We start from the raw sequence: 18,620 nt of genomic DNA on the forward strand, positions 1-18,620 counted from the left end.
AAAGTGGCAGAAGTGTCCTGCACTGCAGCAGAGCAAGGCTCTGGTCTGGGAATTAGTACTGTAGATGCTGGGATCTCGCATCATGCCCAGCTGTGGGATATATTTACAACTCTCCAGGTGGCCATCCTAGAGCTGTCTTTCACTCCCTTCCTCCTCTGCAGTGCTGAGCATCGATCGCATGGAGAACCACTCCCATATCCGCCGACGCTACCCCCGCTACCACAGCAGCCTTTTCCGGGGCCAGCCTGCTTGGGACCCCCACACCCACGTTGTACTGCCACTGTCGGTGCTGAGCCCCCCGAAAGCTGAAGGTGAGCACATGAGCATCACTTGGTGAACCCCATGGGAGTGTATGGAAGGCAAGATGTGCTCCTGCTGAGACCTAATTCTGTCAGAGGTCCACAAGTTACCCCTGAGAGCTCAGAGCTTCTGACTTCACCACATCCCAGAGGTTCCAGGTGGCCTCATGAGTTGCCTTCAGAGCAGTGTGTGTGTGTGTGTGTGTATGTGTGTGTGTGTGTGTGTATTCTCACCACTCCTTGTATGCTTCAGCTGCCCCCACAGCAGTGCCCACACTGGCTGGAGGTGAAGGGAACTACACCATGGAGAACTCCTCCCCGAGGCAGGCGCTGCCAGAGCCCGAGCCCACTCTCACTGTGATCATTCTCATCATGTACCGCACCCTGGGGGGGCTGCTGCCTGCACGCTACCAGGTGGATCGCCGCAGTGTCAGGTAGGTCCTCCTCCCCTTTGCCCTCCACAAGCACTAATGCAGAGAGTCTGGCTGGACTCTGCTCTCTCTGGCAGCTGCTGAGCCTGTCTACAGGAACTTGGGTTTGGTTCTCACCCAGATGGTCCTGGAGTGCTCTGCCCCGTATTTCCTGATGCCTTGGTGTGGGTTGGGCAGAGCTGTTCTTTCCGAGACGTCAGCACAGGGCATCTGGGAAGTCCCTGGGAGGCTGCAGCTGCCAGGCATGGTGATGGCAGTGCTCTATTGCTCCTTGCAGGCTCCCCAAGAATCCTGTGATGAACTCCCCCATCGTGAGCGTGTCTGTGTTCAGCAATCACACCTTCCTGCGGGGACCCCTGGACACCCCTCTCATACTGGAATTTCACCTGCTGGAGACTGCCAACAGGAGCAAGCCTCTCTGTGTTCAGTGGAACCACTCCACCCCGTGAGTTGAGCACAGATGGGCCACTGTCTTTGAGCTGCTTTCCTCAGGCACCTCCTTGTCCTCCAGTCTCTCTGGCTGTGACAGGCTGCTTGCCTTGGGCAGCACTGGGCTGTCAGGATTTCCACCCTGTCCCAAAGGGGTTAATTTCTGCTGGGAGGGCACAGGAGGGTCCACAGCAGGCTCTGGCTTCAGTACTTAAGCTGTAGCAGTGTAGTTGTTTTTGCTGGTAGAAAAGCTTTGCCTCTCACCCCTCTTCTTTACAGTTCCTTCCCCACACACCACGCATTCATCTCCCATCTCCTCTCTTAAGTGTGTTCTGCTTTTTGGTGGCTGCAGGACCAACCCCTCCGGCTTCTGGACAGCCAGGGACTGTGAGCTTGTGTACCGAAACACCACACACGTCCACTGCCAGTGCTCCCAGTTTGGCACTTTTGGGGTTCTGATGGACAGTTCACACCGAGAGGTAACATCAGTCTGCTGGGCTGTGGGTTGTGTGGTGGGAGTGGTTAGCCTTGTGGGGCACAAGTAGAGTTTGAGAGGTCAGCAGGCTTCCTGTATCTCCCCGTAATATCGCCATTTGCCTTTGGTTCTCTGCTGCTGCAGCAACTGGAAGGTGACCTGGAGACCTTGGCAATTGTCACCTATTCCTTGGTGTCTCTCTCCTTGGTGGCTCTGCTGCTCACCTTCTCCTTCCTGACCTGCCTCAAAGGCCTCAAGTCCAACACACGTGGCATCCACTCCAACATATCAGTCACCCTCTTCTTCTCTGAGCTGCTCTTTCTCTTGGGCATCAATCGCACTGAGAACCAGGTCTGTGGGCTTGAACGAGCACATCTGTGGGGATGGGGGCAAGTCATGGATGATGCAGTTAGCATTGGCACAGTGGGACTGTCTCTGAGTGGCTTTTGTCTCCCCAGTTTCTTTGCACCGTGATTGCCATCCTCCTCCACTGCTTCTTCCTCTCCACCTTCGCCTGGCTCTTTGTCCAGGGCCTCCACATCTATCGCATGCAGACTGAAGCCCGCAACGTCAACTTTGGGGCCATGCGTTTCTACTATGCCATTGGCTGGGGAGTGCCTGCCATCATCACTGGTGAGAGCTGCTTGTCCCACAGTCACACCAAGAGCACCTGTTCTCAGCAGCCTCCTGAGCCCCAAGTGTTGCCCAGCTCACCCAGTGGGGAGAGCTGAGGGTGGGCTTGCCACAGCCAGCAGTGCTGGCAGCAGACAGTACTGTGCTGGTCAGCTGGGGACCATGTATCAAGGGCTGTCATCCTGCCTTCCGGGCAGAAGTAATTTCTCAGTGCATCTTCCCTTGACTTATTTGATAGGCATGGGGCTCCTGCTGTCCCCAGGCTCACCTCAGGGTTAAGGTTTCCTGTTTTTTTAAGCCTGTATGCTTGGGTAACCTGTTGCTGCAGTGAATGCCCGCAGAGCTGTGTCTGGGACCCTAGAGAAGAGGAAATAAAGGCTGTGATGCTTGGGCTTGGCAGTTCTGGTTCTTTCCCTGGTGGCAGGGAAGCCTGTGCACAGGGCAAGGGCAGGGAGGGAACCTCTTCACAGCCTTAAGTGCTGGAATGGAATCAACATGAGTTGGACAACTTCAAGGCTCTATGGTCTGGACCTCACCTCTCCCTTCGTCCTGCAGGGCTGGCAGTTGGCCTGGATCCTGAGGGCTATGGGAACCCTGACTTCTGCTGGATATCCATTCATGATAAGCTGGTCTGGAGCTTTGCAGGCCCCATTACTGTCGTCATTGTGGTAAAACCCTGTCCTGTTTCACCCACAGCCCTTTCCCACCTCCCTTCTCTGCACCATGGGCACCAGCCCCTTCCCCAACTACCCACTGCCTGCCCCCTTCTCTGTACTCCCCTTCCTCTGTTAGAGGCACTCTCTCTGTCCCTCCTCGCTCCAGCCAAACCTGGGGGAGGCCATGGCTTGGGCGTGAAGGGGAAAGGAAGGGACCTTTGCATGGGCCTGGCAGACCTGGAATCTGCCCATGCTCTGCACTGGGGTTGTCATGTCAGAGCCAGCCCTTGGCACAACTTCTAATTGGTGCCAATGCTTTCAGATGAATGGGGTCATGTTCCTGCTTGTAGCCAAGATGTCCTGTTCCCCAGGCCAAAAGGAAACAAAGAAGAAATCGGTTCTGTGAGTATTAGTGGCCAAACTCCCAACAGAGCTCCTGTGGCTCATGGTTTTTAGCATTCTCAGTGACCATCCTTCTTCTTCCACCATTGCAGAGTGCCCCTCTGTGCATCAGTGTCAGCCTTGCAGCTGCTCTCCTCTCCCATGCCTGCCAGTCACGTTAATGTTTCCTAAACTTTGTCCTTTCCTCTTGTTCCTAAGTCCCTATCTCCCCACTGTCCCGCTAGCCTGTCCCCCTTCACTGCCTGCCCTCACAGCCACCCCTCGTGTCTGCTTGGATTCAATGCTCTGCCCTCAGTGCCTGCTGCTGCTTCTCCTACATGCTCCTTCTGAGACCTTTCCCCATTCCCTCTTGGGCCAGCCCTGGAGCTTGGCTCAGCTCTGCTCCAAATGACCTGTGTCCTCTGGGCCTCTGTGTTTGCCATGTGAGATCCAGAAGGGAAGGCCTGGGAGACAGGGGGAGCTGAACTGCTGTGCAGGGATCTGCCTGCAGTGCTGGGCAGGAGGAACCTTTCCCCTCTGGATCTCTGTCTGTGAGTGCTATGCTGTAGATTAACAATACGCACTAACCTCTCGGTGTCTGTGTGCCTGTCTGTCTGTCTGTCTCTCTCTCTCCAGCATGACGTTACGGAGCTCCTTTGTTCTGCTTCTAGTTATTAGCACTACCTGGCTCTTTGGCCTCTTGGCTGTCAACAACAGTGTCCTGGCTTTCCACTACCTCTACACTGTCCTCTGCAGCCTCCAGGTAACTGCCCAGCCTCTGCCAGGGGAGGGCATAGGTCAGCCCAAGAGAGCATCCCTCTGGTCCCCATGGCCATCTGTGGAGAGTGGGTGCTCTGTGCTGAGCCCCATGTGTCCTGCTGGTATCCTTGTTCCTTCTGCTGTGACTCCTGCCAGTCCTTGTTGCTGTGAGTTGTGGTGTGGAACAGGAGGTGGCTGCAAAGCACTTGGGTCAGTGGTGACATCTAAAGGGCAGCAAGGGCTGTCTTTGGAGTGAAAGGGCCTTCATGCTCTCAGATTGCAGAGTAAGAGAGCAGCCTGCAACAGAGGTGTCTGACAGTCCAAATATGACCCACAGCATCACCTCACAGACCTCCTGCCACGACCATGGCTGGTATTCCGCAGGGGACCCTGCCAGCTCCTCCTTGGCAACTGCCAGCCAGAATGACACCCTACCCTTTCCTCCCTCACACATGGCCACCACGGGGGTTAGCACTGATCAGTGTTGAGGAGCTCTTTGGTTCATGCCACTCCTGGTGGACACCAGGGCTGACACACTGCGCTCTGGAGGAGCCAGGAACTGTCCTGGTGCTGGCACTGCAGGTGTGACATCTCTGACAGTGTCTCTCCCTGCAGGGCCTGGCTGTGCTGGTCCTGTTCTGTGTGCTGAATGAGGAGGTGCAGGAAGCCTGGAAGCTGGCCTGCCTTGGCAAGAAGGGGCAAAGCGAGGAAACCGTGAGGAGCACACAGGTGAACGAGAGCAGGAGCAACCCAGGGATCTGGGGACAGGCTGCTGATGGGGAAGTCCCAGCTTCCCTGGGGACATGGCAGGGGGAAGGTGGGAAGGTGGGATGGTGGGAAAGCCACCCCCTGGGCTGTCATGGCACCTCATTAACAGGGCACACGCCCTCTCTCCCTGCCTCTCCAGGGCCCCAATGCCTACAACAACACAGCTCTGTTTGAGGAGAGCGGGCTCATCCGCATCACCCTGGGGGCCTCCACCGTCTCCTCAGTGAGCAGCGTGCGCTCTGCCCGCACCCACTCCAGCCAGCGCGCTTACCTCAGGTAGGGAGCAGCACTGGGAGTGCTGGGGCAGAGCCGGGGCTCCCGCCGCTGTGACCATTTGGGTCTCCTGTGTTTCAGAGACAACGTGACAGCACGTCAGGGCTCAGCCCTAGATCACAGCCTGCTGGCTCACGCTGGTCCCACTGACATCGATGTGGCCATGTTCCACCGTGATGCTGGGGGAGGTAAGGCTCAGCCCGGTGTCCGGCTTTGGGGCTGACCCCATGCATCCTGAATTAACTCTTTGCTTAAGGAATTCCTTTCCTGTGCAGGCTCTGGCTGTGCCATTAGATCCTCTATTCCATGTTCAGCTGTGACTCCCAAACACACTGTGGGTACGAGGGAGAGGCAGCAGCTGTGTCACTTAGCACAGCCTCCTCCTGGACCTGCTGCAAAGGACATGGCCAGTCTCCAAGGAGCTAGAAAAGGAAGAGGCCAGAGCAGGGGCATAGGCTGTTGCAGGGTCCCTGGGGACACTGGGCTCCCCAGTACATAGGCTCTGACCTACTGGAGTGAGACTGGTAGGGGCCACCCTTGGGCTAGGGCATGGGACAGGTGAGCAGGAGCTGAGGGTGGTGGGCTTTCCCTACATGGAGGAAGAGGAGGCAAAGGGGATTTTATGGCTATTTGCAACTGCATTATGGGAAGCGAAGGAGGGCAGAGCCAGGCTCCTCTTGGGCACCTGGTGAAAGGGCAGAGGGAGAAGGCACAGGCTGCTGGCACAGGAAGGGCAATGAGGGGTAAGGCGGGCTGTTGTCCTCATGAGTGGCCAGCACCAGGCTGCTTCTGCCTTCCTGGAGACAATCAGAGCCTGGCTGGCCTTACCACTGAGAGCCTCTCCCACCTTCATTCCAAATTTCTCCTCAACACACACTGTGTCCCTGCAGACCAGGACTCGGACTCAGACAGTGACCTGTCTCTGGACGAAGAGCGCAGCCTCTCCATCCCGTCCTCAGAGAGCGAGGAGAACGTGCGCCTGCGGGGCCGCTTCCAGCGCCAGTTCAAGTGTGCAGCACGCAGCGAACGCCTCCTCACTGACCCCACCAACACCACTCCCAAAGGCAAGTCCTGGGGCTCTGGCAGGGGAGAGGGTGAGCTCAGAGCACTGGGGGTCAGGAAATGCCTTGCAGTGGCTTCATTTGCCCCTCACAGAATTATTCTCTCCCTTTTCCATGGGCCGATTTTGCTGTGTCCTTCACTAGATGTGGATGGCAATGACCTCATGTCATATTGGCCAGCTCTGGGTGAGTGTGAGGTTCACCCCTGCTCCCTGCAGAAGTGGGGCTCTGAGCGGAAGCTGGGATTTGACATCAACAAGGATGCAGCCAACAATAATCAGCCGGACCTGGCCTTGACCAGTGGGGATGAGAACTCCCTCACCCAGACTCAGCGGCAAAGAAAAGGTAACAGCCTGGAGCAAGCGGGCAAGGGTGGCCTTGCCTGCCTCAGGTTGATGTAGCCCTGAAGGCTCAGCATCAGATCCATCTTTTCCTGTCCTTGGGGAGGTATGGCTTCTCTCCCCTGATTTTCATGCTCTTTTCATTGTTTTACAAAGATTTGACTTATCTTTCTGCCTGGTGCAGGAATTTTGAAGAACCGCCTCCAGTATCCTCCGACTCTTCAAGGCCTGCCATCCGTTGGCAGGATGACCAATGAGCTGACGTGGTACAAGACCTCCACACTGGGTCACAGAGCTGTCCCCGCTGCCTCCTATGGCAGGATCTACTCTGGGGCAGGCAGTCTGTCCCAGCCAGCCAGCCGGTACTCATCACGGGAGCAGCTTGACATGCTGATGAGGAGACAGATGTCCCGGGAGCAGCTGAGCAGACACAACTCAGGAGAGTGCTTGGAAACCGTGCCCAGCCGGCATGGGTCCAGGGAGGAGCTGGACACTATCCCCAGCAGGCATGGGTCTTCTGAACACCTGGAAAGTATCCCAAGCAGACATGGGTCTAGGGAAAACTTGGATCTTCTCGCTGCTAGACTCAGTCAGAGAGATCATGGGAATACGCTGCCACGGAGGCAGGGCTCCAGAGATCACCTTGATACTTTACCCTGCAGATTTGGGTCAAGAGAGCAGCTAGACTGTGGGCCAGTAAGAGAGGTCTCTAGGGAGTGGCTGAACACATTGCCAAGTAGGCAGGTGTCCAGAGACCGAATAGACATGTTGCCAAGTCGAGATACTTCTCGAGAACAGTTGGATTTGCTTTCTAGAAGACAGCCTTCAAGGGACCAACTAGCATCAGCTAGACAAACTTCAAGGGAGCAGCTGGACTTTCTCTCCAGAAGATCTAATTCCAGAGAACCTCTGGACACAGTGCCTAGCAGGAGCAGGCATCCCTCACAGGACAACTTGGGGAGTCTCTCTAGGAGGCAGCTGTCTAGGGAAAGCCTAGAGCCACTATCAAGGAGACAGCCTTCTAGAGAGAACCTGGAGGCTGTTCCTAGCCGACATCCTTCCACTGAACAGTTAGATATCCTTTCTTCCATCCTTGCTTCTTTTAACTCCTCTGTCCTGTCCTCAGTGCAATCTTCCAGCACACCTTCAGGCCCCCAGACCACCGCCACCCCTTCTGCTGTGCAGACCTCAACACCCTCTGCAATGTGCCCCTCAACACCTCGCTCCACCACCTCCCACAGCATTTCGGAGCTGTCACCAGACTCAGAGTAAGTGTGCCCCTTCCTTGGCCAGGCCTTGTTCAGCTGGTCTTGTGCATCATTCAGCTACTTGGCTTCTTCCTCAAGGGGGTTTGTTTTGTGGGGAGAGGGCTGTGCAAGGGTGAGCCCCTGGGGTGAGTGGCAGGTGTCTCCTGGTCCCAAATAGCGACCAGTGGGGGAGAACCCTTTTGTGTGACAGCTCCAGGCACTTGCAGTGCCACATGAGCAGAAACATCAGTGTATCTGAGTCTGCCTGCTCTGTCAGAAGCAATAGCCTTTGCTCGTGGCCTGTCAGGGCTCAAGGAAGATGCTTTGTGCAGCCAGGCTGACCTTACGACTGACCCCCTTGCTTGGTGCTGGTTGTAGGTCCCAATGAGTGGCTGTGTGCAAGGGCCAGGCTGGAGAGAAGGAGGGAGCCCAACTCCTACAGTAGCCCCACTTGTCCCAGTCATGTTTCTCTCCAGGGACCCTGTCCCAGTCTGTCACTTCTACCCCTCCAGCTCTGCTCCCTGGTGGTACTCCTGCCATCCCATCAGATCTTTCCTATTCCCTGAACTCGGGGACTTGAAGACAGTTGTTACTGCCCTGATACACTGGGTTTCTGCCCTGTCCCCATCTGTCATAGCTGGGGAAGGCAGCGGGAGCCCAGGGAAGATGCCACAGCTTAACACTGTTTTTCTTTCTTCCGAGAAGAATAACAAGAAACGAGGGCCATTCCTGAGGGGCTGAAGCTGTCACAAGAGCGACTGAAGAAGCAGGGCCTTTCACCTAGCCAGGCTCTGCCAGCTGAGGTTTGGTGTCCCCAGGGGGCAGGGGCCAGAACTGATGGTGGTCAGAGGCCCAAAACTTCCCCTGAGAGAAGAGACCCTGCCTTCCCCTGCCCTCCGGGCTGAGAGGCTGTCAGCCTGCACCAGCCACTGCCAGGAGCCTCTGGGCTCTCAGCTGCCACCATATTCCCTGTTGCCTGCCTGGTGTGACAGGTACAGCAGGAGGCTGCTTGGGTGAGGGTGATGTCTCTGACCCCCTGGGGCTGAGCTCTTCCTCTGCGACCCATTGGTACACCTGTGTGCATTAGCAGGGGGGTGGAAATGGAGCCCAGGACGTAGGGGCAGGGGAGGGTTTTCTACCTTTTTGTATCTTTGTAATCAGAGAGAAGAGAAATTTCTATGGTTATTTTTACGGATGGTCTGTTCCCAGGACCTGGAGGTTTTGTTTCACCAACAGCCCTTTGCCAGCTTCCCTGGGGGATACCAGGGACCATGATCCCAGGGTACTGGAGAGCCAGGCAGCCCTTATGGCTTTGCCAGCATCTCACTTTGTCCTGTCCCCACTGTGGGGCAGTTGGCCCACTGCCCCTCTGGCTGTCCCACTGTGCAGCTCCACATGTATCTCGGTGCTATCCTCCTGCCTGGATCCTGCTATCCTCAGCCCCCTGCAGCCAGGCCTCTCCCTGCCCTCCGCTGGGACCCCTTTGGGGCTGGCTCTGTCTGGGAGCCAGGGCTGTGTGTCAGCCAGAGCACAAGTGAATAGGGCAGCAAATTTGGCACTAGGGACCTGCTGGGGGAGGAAACAAGCTTTGCTGTTCAGTCCCAACCTGTACCAGAATGGTCCTGGTTTCCTCTGCTCAGCAAATGAGCACTATGTTGTTACCCACTGTATGTTGTGCTCTTTAACCTGTCTGTTGTAGAGCAAACCTCTGTTGTCTGTGGGTCCAGGCAAGGTGCTGGATGACCCCTAGCCCTGCTCAACAGCAGGCTGGGCTGTTCCAGAGACAGTGATCACCCTGCAGTGGTTTAGTGTCTGCAGGAACATGATGTGGCTCTGCTCTTCAGGTCCACCATTCCCCACAGCTGTTTTGTCTAGCTGGTTCCCAGCAGGTGTTGCATACATACGCACATATCCCTGTGCTCTCTGTATGGCAGAGGACCCCAGCTCAGAGGGGCCTTGATTTTTGGGACATCAAGATAAACCGCACTTAGCCCTATGTGGAAATTCAGACCACATTGTTGGTTTCTATGCTCACCCAGGGGCCTGACCCTGGGCTCCCACTGTCCCTGCAGTGAGGTGACATTCCTCTGTGCCTACTCCAGCCTTGGGCCAGGGGCAGACAGCTTGGGGGCCCACACGCTCCCTTTCACCTGCCCAACACAATGCCGCTGCTCGGCTGCCCCCGTGGTGCTTTTGGGGCTGCGTGACAGCGCGCTCCTTACTGCCTTACAACCACACTGCTGTAGCTTCTTGCTGCAGCCCAGCCTGACATGTTTACAGGAGAGGACTCTGCTGTCCTCCAGGCCCCTAGGGTGGCCAAGGCTTCTTGGCTGTATCCCCAAGTCAGCAGGGGGAGCGTGGAGGGAGCAGAAGGGCTGAGAGATGGGGACGCCATGGGCCTGGTGGGGGACTCTCTGCCCCTGGCACTGCCCCGACAAGGCAGGCTCATTGCTGTCCTTCTCTCAGAAAGGGGGAGGGAAGAGTCTGCTGATGTGTTTACATGCCATTAGGGACTGGTGCATAGAGGGAAAGCCTGCCTGCCCCATATGCTGGGAACAGCCATCCCTCTCCATGCTGCCCATCTTTGCCTTCAGGAACAAGCTTGTTTACATGTTTCTCTCCAGCTGTGCAGCACCAGAATCTTGGGGTCCTGTCCCTGCCATGCTGTAGTGCCCATGTTTCTGTCAAGTTGGACATGGGGGTTCTTTTTGCTGGTGCCAAATGGAGAGCAAGTGACAAGTGCCAAAAAAGAAGAGAGCAGCAGGGCTGGTGGCCCCCAAAGAGCTGGGCTGGTCAAGAAGCAGGAGTTGGTCTGTAGCTTGGTCCCTGATTGTAGTGCTGTGGCCTGGGCTCTGGGGAGCATCCTCTTTGGGTTGGGTTTGTTTCTTGGGGGGATTTGGTTGGTTGTATTTTTTTTCCTCTTTCCATCTCCCGATTCTGTGGGCAGGGAGTAGGGAGATGCCCACGCTTCCCCCCTGGCTGTGTAAAAGTGTATCATGGAAGCGCCAGATTTGGAAATAAAAGTCTATAAAATGGTACTGGCCTCTCTACTCCTGTGTCCCTCTGCCCAGGGTTCGAGGTCTGTGGCTGGGGGTGCATTACTGGGCTTGGGGCTGTGCTGGGAGAGGGCTAGGGCAGGAGCTTGCAGGCAGCTGCTGGCCTGAAGGGTAAACACTGTGGCCCAGGGAGAGGTGACTTTGAGTGACAGGGATTTCAGGTGCTGCCAGTTACTTGAGTTTGGATGAGTCCAGGCCAGTTCACCCAGAGCTGTGGTGGTGCACCATGTCCCCAGTCCTGGCTGGCAGGTCTGCAGTGGCAGGAGCTGGCACTGATGGCCAGAAGCCTGGGTGAAGCCAAGGGGAGAAAAACCCCTTTCTGAAGGCAGCATGACTTATCTGGGCTGTGGTAAAGGAGAGAAGAAGAGAAGCCAAGCATGATCCAGGTGCCCTCCATCGCTTCCTTCCTTGCTGTTGGAGAAGAAAAGAGCAGGTGAGCAAAGGGCAGTATTGATCCACAGCACCCTCAGTGAGGGTGACCATCAACTCTTGACCTCCCTGAGCCATGGGGGATCATGGCAGCCCCTCAGGAGTCCTGCAGTGCCCTGCTCTGCCCATCCTGCCCTGCTCACCAGCACCATCCCACACCCTCACACCAGTCAGGCCAGCACACGGGGTTCCTGGATTTCCACTCCTGTGTCCTCATATGCCTGGAGCCATATGTGACTCAGAAGTGCTCAGAAACCAATGGTGGTACCAGGTCATGGTGAAGTCCAGGAAGGTGTGATGGGTTCAGTGGGGCCCCGGTGCCTGCTGGGGACCTTTGGAACAAGATAAAGGCTGGGTCTGCACATGCTGTGGGAAAGCAGTGTAGTCCACAGGGCACAGCACACCAGCTTCCAGCAGGTAAGTGGGAGTAAGTGGAGACCTATGGAAAATACCCCATATACCAGGTTGGAGGCTGCAGGTAACCTTCCTTGCCCCCCACACAGCTCCTGCTCGGGGATGTGATGATGGTGATGGTGGTGGGGATGGGTCTGTGTGGGAGCCCTAGGGGGAACGGGATGATAGACCCTGAGCAGTGCCCTGGAGAGATGAGCACCCAGCAGCTTTTGGCAGAGGATTGGCACCAGGATATGCCCAGCGTCGACCACCCCTGCCCTGTCCCCATCACAGTGTTGGGGCACAGCAGCATGTTGGGCATGGCTGTGGACCAGGAGATGAGACTGGCCAAGACAGTCCCTATGATGGGGTGGCCCTGGGGACAGTGGTGGTAGCCCTGGGCCTGCCACAGCCATGGCATCCAGCACAACTGGGCAAGGGGGGAGCATGGCAGGTGCTGTGCAGCAGTGGAGCTGGGAAGTGAGCAGCTCTTGGCAGGGCAGGTGGGAGGGCAGGAGGCAGGGAGCGGTGTCTCAAAGATCACGGGCAGGTATTAATAAATAGGAGGAGCAGAGCGTGCACCTGGCTGGTAACACCAGACCAACTCGTGCACAGCAGGTAGGAGGGCTGGGGGCAAAGTGGGTCAACATCTGGGGACTGGCCTGGGCCACCAGCTTTGTGAGCCCGGCGGGATGATGGCAGCTCTCGGCTCCATCCCCGAGCAAGTCCAGGCTCTGTCTCAATACAGAGACGCCCCGGCCCCACCGCCCCAGCTCCTCCGGCTCTGCCCTGCTCTGCGGTGCCGAGGGCTGGGGAGGGCGCCGGCAGAGAGGTGGCGACCCAGCCGTGCTCACCGGGGGCTGACATTCCTGCTCCCCTCATGTGTAAAGGGACAAAGTCTGCGGACAGGGTTGTGGGGTGGCCGGGGCTCTGCTCGGCAGCTGTGCTGGCCCACTGCCCCGGCTACGCTGCGGTACGTGGAGGAGAGGGGTGGCTGCACCGAGGGGTCCTCAGTGAGCAGGTGGAGGGGAAGCCTCTGGGGCAGCCCCTGCCCGTGCACCCCATCGGGGCAGAGGGGGCTGGTGCAGGGCAGGAGCAGGCAGCGCTGACCACCACGGCCTCACCTTCCTCCTTGCCTGCTGCTCTCTGTCCCGAGCTGTTCTGCTTCTTCAGGACCCCCAAAACTCTGCTCATCCCTGCCTGCTCTTGGGCTGATTCTGCAGGCCTGACCGGGCTCCATGGGGCTGCAGGAGGGGCTGTGGGGGGGCCCAGCTGTGGTTGTGTGACTGAGCTGTCCCATGTCTCTCCACAGTGAACTGGCACGCGGGAGAACTGGGTGACCATGGCGGCGGAGATGGCACTGAGCCACCGGGTGCCCCGCGAGGTGCTGAGCGAGGCTGATCTGGAGGAGGTGGCACAGAGGAAACCTCCCGCCGGACCCTCTCTGCGAGGCTGTCTCCGTGAGGCCAGGTAGGACTGCACCAGCTGGGGGGATGTGTCTGGAGCCCACCAGGCACCGTCCGCCCCAGCCCCACCGCCACCGGGAGCCTGGCTCAGGCTGTCCCAGTCTCTCCAGCAGAAAAGGTGCAAATCTAGGGATTTACTCCCAAGCCTAGACAGCCATGTCCCCACCCTGTCCTCCTGCCTGGAGGAACATCTGGCTACACTGGAAGGAGCTGGGGGGCCCATAGGACCCACTCTTTCCCATGAGGCCCCCCACTGATGTCTCCAAGCCCCTGTGCTTGTGCTCAGCCCTGGCTCCTGCTCCTTCTCCACCAGATGCTCAGCCAAGTCCCTGACCTTCCGCTTCCTGCCCTTCCTGCGCTGGCTGCCCCGCTACCCGATCAAGGACTGGCTCCCAGGGGACATTGCCTCAGGCTTCAGCGTGGGCATCATGCACCTACCCCAGGGTGAGCGATGCCATGTCCAGGCTGATGGGGCCTTCCTGCAGGTGGGCAGTCCAGGGCTTGGCCATCTGTGATGCGTTTCCCTTCTCCCCTACATCCAGGTCTTGCCTACGCACTGCTGGCAGGGCTGCCACCAGTCACAGGTCTCTACTCTTCCTTTTACCCTGTCTTCCTCTACTTCTTCTTCGGGACGTCCAGGCACAACTCTGTGGGTGAGCTGAGGGGCCACTTGTTTCCATAGGGATGGTAGGGAGGGAGCAAGGATGAGAGGCGTGAGACTTCATCCATGGCACAGCATTACCACATCAGTGGTTGGGGATTTCTTGCTTTTACTTTGCCACACCAAGAAGACAATTGGCCAAACTACAGCCAAAGCACAGTGGTTGTGCTCTGGGGGACCAAAGGGGACAGGTGCCTGTGAGATCCTGGTGCTGAGCTTAGGCTTTCTGCCTGCACCCTGCCTGTCCCCAGGCCCCTTTGCCGTCATCTCTGTCATGATTGGGAGTTTGACTGAATCCCTGCTACCCAGTGAGAACTTCCTGGAATATGACAGTATCACCAACACCACGATAGTCAATGAGGAACGTCGTGATGCTGCCAGGGTGGAGCTGGTGGCTACCATCACTGTTCTAACAGGCATCTTCCAGGTAAGGGGGTTCCAGCCCAGCCTGGCAGGGAACAGGCAGCTGTGGTGTTGCCCCGTAGCTGCAGGGCAATCCTCCAGTTACCTATTCTTCCAGGTGGCCCTGGGCCTCCTGCAGTTTGGCTTCGTGGTGACATACCTCTCAGATCCCCTGGTGCGTGGCTACACCACTGCTGCCTCCGTGCATGTTCTTGTCTCCCAGCTCAAGAATGTCTTTGGTGTCTCCTTGTCTGAGCATTCGGGGCCACTGTCACTATTTGTGGTGAGTGGTGGTTTGCTGCTGCCCCAAGACCCCCTGGGCACTCACCTGTGTGAGTGGTCACACAGGTCCCCAGAAACCTGCCAGGGAGGCATCTGTTTTCCTAAGCCTGTTTACTCCTCCAATGTCCTCTAGACCATCATCGAGATCTGCAAGAAGCTGCCAGAGACCAACATTGGCACCCTGGTGACAGCCATCATTGCCATGGTGGCCATCTTAATTGTGAAAGAGCTCAACCACAAGTTTGCTGCCAAGCTGCCCATGCCCATACCCATCGAGCTGATTACGGTACCTAGAGCTGCCCCAGCTCCCTGTGGGGATGCAGCCATAGGTGTTGAGGGGTGGGATGTGTTGCCTTGGCATGCATCCCCTCATCCTCCTCTTTCACTGTGGTCCCTGCTCATTAAGGCCTTGCTTCACTCCACCATTCTTCCACAGATCATCGTCTCCACTGGCATCTCCTACGGTGTCAACCTGCATGCTAAGTTTGATATCTCTGTGGTGGGCAACATCCCCAGTGGGTGAGCAGGGCCAGGGGGAGGGTTGTTGTGCTGGGGCACTGCACCACCCATGGAACCCTGCTTTTGAGTCCTGTCTCCCTGTCTTGACCATAGGTTGAAGCCGCCCGTGGTCCCTAACTTCAGCTACTTTGGGCAGGTGGTAGGCAATGCCTTTGCCATTGCTGTGGTGGGCTATGCCATCTGCATCTCCCTGGGCAAGATCTTTGCCCTGAAGCATGGCTACAAAGTGGACAGCAACCAGGTGATGCTCTGAGGTGCAGGGGCCCTTCCCTGAGTGAAAACAAATCTTGTAGTGCCTGCAGCTGGGGAAGGCTCGGTGCTCCCTCACCACTGCTCTGTCCCTGCAGGAGCTGATTGCACTGGGCTTCTGCAACTTCCTGGGGGGCTTCTTCCAGTGTTTTGCCATCAGTTGCTCTATGTCACGGAGCCTGGTGCAGGAGAGCACAGGGGGCAACAGCCAGGTGGGTCTTGGGAGGTGCTGCCTCCCTCTGCAGTGCTGGACCAGGGCACAAGGAGCACAGAGAGTGGTGGTGGGAGCTCACCTCTGTCCTCTCACTTTCATCCCTCAGGTAGCTGGTGTCATTGCTTCCCTGGTCATCCTGGTGACCATCCTGAAAATTGGAGAGCTCTTCCGGGACCTGCCCAAGGTACATCTGGGCCCATGGCATTAGAGCCATGTCCCACCCCTGTGCCTGCCCCATGGTGAGGTGGTGTGGAAACAGGCAGGCCCCCCCCCCCCCAGACGTATCTTCAGCATCCTCTTGACTGCAGAGACTTCTCTCCTAGGCCATCTTATCTGCCATCATCATTGTCAACCTCAAGGGCATGTTCAAGCAGTTCCAAGACCTCTGCATGCTCTGGAAGTCCAACCGGGTGGACCTGGTAAGGCACACACTGGTGCCTGGTCTCTGCTCTTGTCCCTGGGGAGGGTTTCTCCATCCTCCCTGTAGCTCATGGTGACACTGACTGTGCCCTTCCTCCAGATGGTCTGGGTTGTGACATTTGTGGCCACCCTCACACTGAACTTGGACATTGGCCTGGGGGCCTCGGTGGCCTTTGGACTACTCACCGTCATCTTCCGCACCCAGCTGTGAGTACTGCCACATGGGGGGCTGGTGCCATGTCCTGAGGCCAGGGGAAGCCCATGGTGACCTCAGCCCCTTGATCTGCTCCCTGCAGCCCTCACTACTCTGTCCTGGGACGCATCTCTGACACTGAAGTCTACAGGGACGTGGCTGAATATGAGATGGTAACCGCAGCAGGGAGAGGGAGAAGAGCTGCCTGCAATGGTGGGGCAGGGGCTGTTCACTGGGCAAAGGAGCAGGGGGCTTTTGGGGGAAGGAGAGAAGGGGAGCAGGGAACTCCATCCCTGGGGTAGTACCCTTTCTGTCTGCCTCCAGGCACAAGAGGTCCCCGGTGTGAAGATCTTCCGCTCCTCCTCCACCCTCTATTTTGCCAACGTGGAGCTGTATGCTGATGCCCTGAAGAAGAAGGTAGGAGAGCCAGCAGCCCCCCCGTGCTCCCCATGTCCCCCACCTGCCAGCACCCATCTGGTGGTGGGGCCCCTGGGGACACAGGGCTTTGTTTGCAGAGTGCTTTTTTGCTGCATTGTTTTGCAGAGTGGCATCAACGTGGACCGCCTGATCGAGAAGAAGAAGAAGGCTCTAAAGAAGCTGAAGAAGCAGCAGAAGAAAGCAGAGAAAGAGAAGGCAAAGAGGAAAAAGGTGCTTCCCTGCTGTGGGGGAACCCCCTGGTGCCACCTTGTACCATGTCCTTTTCTGGCCCTGGCATTTGCTGGGCTTGGTGGCCTGTGGGGTTCCTGGTTCTGTCTGGGGACACCGGGTGAGAAAGAGGCACCAGGACAGATCTGGGCCATGGATTCACACTCAGGGTTGGTGGGGACAAAGTCCATTCCTGGGAAGAGCTGGGCCATTAATGATTAGATGGCAGAACTAGTGAGTCATTAGCCATTTGGTGAGTTAATCAGAATTAAGAGCAAGAGCAAAGGCTGATCTGGCGCCAGCTAATAAGCACCAGCTCTGAAAGAGGGTCACTGGGGAGAGGTGTGGATCTTCAGGATCCAGAAAGAGCCCAAAAATGGGTGAAGGTCTGAGCGAGGCACCTACTCCTGGGGTCACCCACTGCCTGTGCTCTAATGACACCCAAAAGCTTTGCCAAGCCCTACTGTGCTATGGGGCAGGGCAAGCTGGGGGGTGTGTGGCACACTGCCTGGCCTCTGCCAGACCCCATGCAATGAGGATGGGTCTCCTGCCTTCCCCCAGGATGTGGGGGATGGGAAGAATGGTCCAGGTGTGGCGGTGATCGAGCTGAGTGGGGCGGAAGGTGGCAAACCCCCTGCGCACACCCTGCGTGCTCTGGGGCTGCCCCAGCCTGACTTCTACGCTGTCATCTTGGACTTCAGCCCTGTCAGCTTTGTTGACACTGTCTCTATCAAGATCCTGAAGAACGTAAGTGACTTGAGGGAGCAGGTGAGGCAGCAGCATCACTGGGGGCATCCCTAGGGCCATGCGGGGTGGCCCAATGGCTGCTGCCTGTGCCTCTTCCCTGACCAAATGAGTTTTCTATCATTACAGATCTTCAGGGATTTCCGTGAGATAGAAGTGGACGTCTTCATTGCCTGCTGCTCAGGTGAGGAGGCTGTGCAGGGCATGCCCACCCCTTTGGGACTCAGACCTCCATGGTGTCCCCACTCCCAGGGTTTCCCAGGGGACAGGTGCTGTAGATTATCCCAGGGATCCAGTCTGAGCGCCACAGCCCGTGGCAAGGCAGCTGGATCCCTGGTGACAACCCCAGTGCCCCGCAGTACATGGGGAAGAGAGGTTGCTTTGGGGGAAGGGATGGGCTCAGCCAGGTGCCATAAGTTTTGATGTTTCTCCCTCCACACAGTGCCCGTCCTCATCCAGCTGGAGCGGGGCAACTTCTTCAGCTCAGCCATCACCAAGCACTGCTTCTTCCCCTCAGTGCACGACGCCGTGGTCCACATCAGCAGGGAGAGGTGCCAGGCCTCAGTAAGTACCCAGCCTCATGGCTGCACTGAGGGGTGACGGGGGGCAGCCAAGCTGACCCCTCCCTGCCTGTCCCCCTTAGGTGGACAGCGGCACCAGAATGTAACCCCGAGAGAGGAAAATGTCTCCCCAAGGAGCCAGATGGATGAGGAGGGTTTCGCTGCTCCCGGTAGCACCAACTCACTCACCCTGAGGACCAGAAGCCTCATAGCCCCAGCAGCCCCTCTGGACTCTGATAGCTGGGGTCCTGCTCTGGCCATGAGCCCCCCCAGGACGGAGCTGCTGCGGGCACACAAGGTGCCGGCTCAGCCTGGAACAGGCCTGTCCTGCTGGGCCAGGCCCTTGTTTAGGGGGCAGCGGAGGTGCCCCTGGGCCCAGCAGCAGGGTTGTACTGCAGATAAACCCAAGTCGCGTTTCTCAGCCTTCGTGTGAATGCGTTCTCCTCAATAAAGCTGACCTGAGGCTGGGACACCCGCCTGCACCCCCCCACTGCCGGGCACTGCCAGACTGGGATGAAGACCACGTCTGGCTCTCCATGTGGGCCCACCACCCTCCTTCCTTTGGCCTTTTTGACATTTTCCCCCAGCGAACCGTTCCGGGCTCGTCGAATCGGGCCAAAGGAGCAGCAAGGCT

The 18,620-nt window shown here is 57.5% G+C and overlaps 2 protein-coding genes across 9 annotated transcripts in view; both read left to right on the plus strand.

Annotated features, from left to right (window-relative positions):
• The window catches only part of CELSR3 (cadherin EGF LAG seven-pass G-type receptor 3), a 32,050-nt gene extending 21,259 nt beyond the window's left edge, over window positions 1–10,791 (plus strand). For 2 of the 6 annotated variants that reach the window (XM_071755936.1, XM_071755938.1), the window contains 16 exons: window positions 162–311; window positions 553–733; window positions 1,008–1,175; window positions 1,512–1,638; window positions 1,779–1,985; window positions 2,093–2,267; window positions 2,823–2,935; window positions 3,246–3,325; window positions 3,941–4,067; window positions 4,679–4,792; window positions 4,971–5,107; window positions 5,186–5,292; window positions 5,995–6,168; window positions 6,310–6,510; window positions 6,691–7,774; window positions 8,456–10,791. In XM_071755936.1, coding sequence (XP_071612037.1) covers window positions 162–311; window positions 553–733; window positions 1,008–1,175; window positions 1,512–1,638; window positions 1,779–1,985; window positions 2,093–2,267; window positions 2,823–2,935; window positions 3,246–3,325; window positions 3,941–4,067; window positions 4,679–4,792; window positions 4,971–5,107; window positions 5,186–5,292; window positions 5,995–6,168; window positions 6,310–6,510; window positions 6,691–7,774; window positions 8,456–8,486 — 3,176 coding nt within the window. In that variant the 3' untranslated portion in view covers window positions 8,487–10,791. The remainder of the gene's footprint in view (window positions 1–161; window positions 312–552; window positions 734–1,007; window positions 1,176–1,511; window positions 1,639–1,778; window positions 1,986–2,092; window positions 2,268–2,822; window positions 2,936–3,245; window positions 3,326–3,940; window positions 4,068–4,678; window positions 4,793–4,970; window positions 5,108–5,185; window positions 5,293–5,994; window positions 6,169–6,309; window positions 6,511–6,690; window positions 7,775–8,455) is intronic. The other 4 variants (XM_071755937.1, XM_071755939.1, XR_011728230.1 and 1 more) reach the window with 3 other exon arrangements.
• A 787-nt stretch (window positions 10,792–11,578) lies between these two features.
• Window positions 11,579–18,476, plus strand: SLC26A6 (solute carrier family 26 member 6). 3 transcript variants are annotated; one of them, XM_071755943.1, is made up of 20 exons: window positions 11,579–11,655; window positions 12,944–13,101; window positions 13,411–13,541; window positions 13,640–13,750; window positions 14,010–14,185; window positions 14,279–14,443; window positions 14,576–14,728; window positions 14,879–14,961; window positions 15,055–15,202; window positions 15,309–15,422; window positions 15,531–15,608; window positions 15,748–15,843; window positions 15,945–16,051; window positions 16,141–16,210; window positions 16,362–16,454; window positions 16,581–16,685; window positions 17,244–17,429; window positions 17,556–17,610; window positions 17,869–17,990; window positions 18,070–18,476. In XM_071755943.1, the coding sequence occupies exons 2-20, from the start codon at window positions 12,974–12,976 to the stop codon at window positions 18,091–18,093; spliced, it is 2,145 nt and encodes a 714-aa protein (XP_071612044.1). In that variant the 5' UTR covers window positions 11,579–11,655; window positions 12,944–12,973; the 3' UTR covers window positions 18,094–18,476. The 3 variants fall into 3 exon arrangements, with proteins under 3 accessions (XP_071612044.1, XP_071612043.1, XP_071612045.1); XM_071755942.1 differs by lacking the exon at window positions 11,579–11,655 and adding an exon at window positions 12,158–12,249; XM_071755944.1 differs by lacking the exon at window positions 11,579–11,655 and adding an exon at window positions 12,519–12,604.
• The last annotated feature ends 144 nt before the right edge of the window (window positions 18,477–18,620 follow it).

The sequence above is a fragment of the Heliangelus exortis genome, chromosome 12 (genome assembly GCF_036169615.1).
Source record: "Heliangelus exortis chromosome 12, bHelExo1.hap1, whole genome shotgun sequence".
Lineage (NCBI taxonomy): Eukaryota > Metazoa > Chordata > Aves > Apodiformes > Trochilidae > Heliangelus > Heliangelus exortis.

Coding starts and splice junctions, on each gene's coding strand:
- SLC26A6 (XM_071755943.1), top strand. CDS start 12,974: ATGGCGGCGGAGATGGCACTGAGCCACCGGGTGCCCCGCGAGGTGCTG. Junction 14,729..14,878: donor TACCCATCGAGCTGATTACG/GTACCTAGAGCT, acceptor ATTCTTCCACAG/ATCATCGTCTCCACTGGCAT. Junction 16,686..17,243: donor AGAAGGCAAAGAGGAAAAAG/GTGCTTCCCTGC, acceptor GCCTTCCCCCAG/GATGTGGGGGATGGGAAGAA.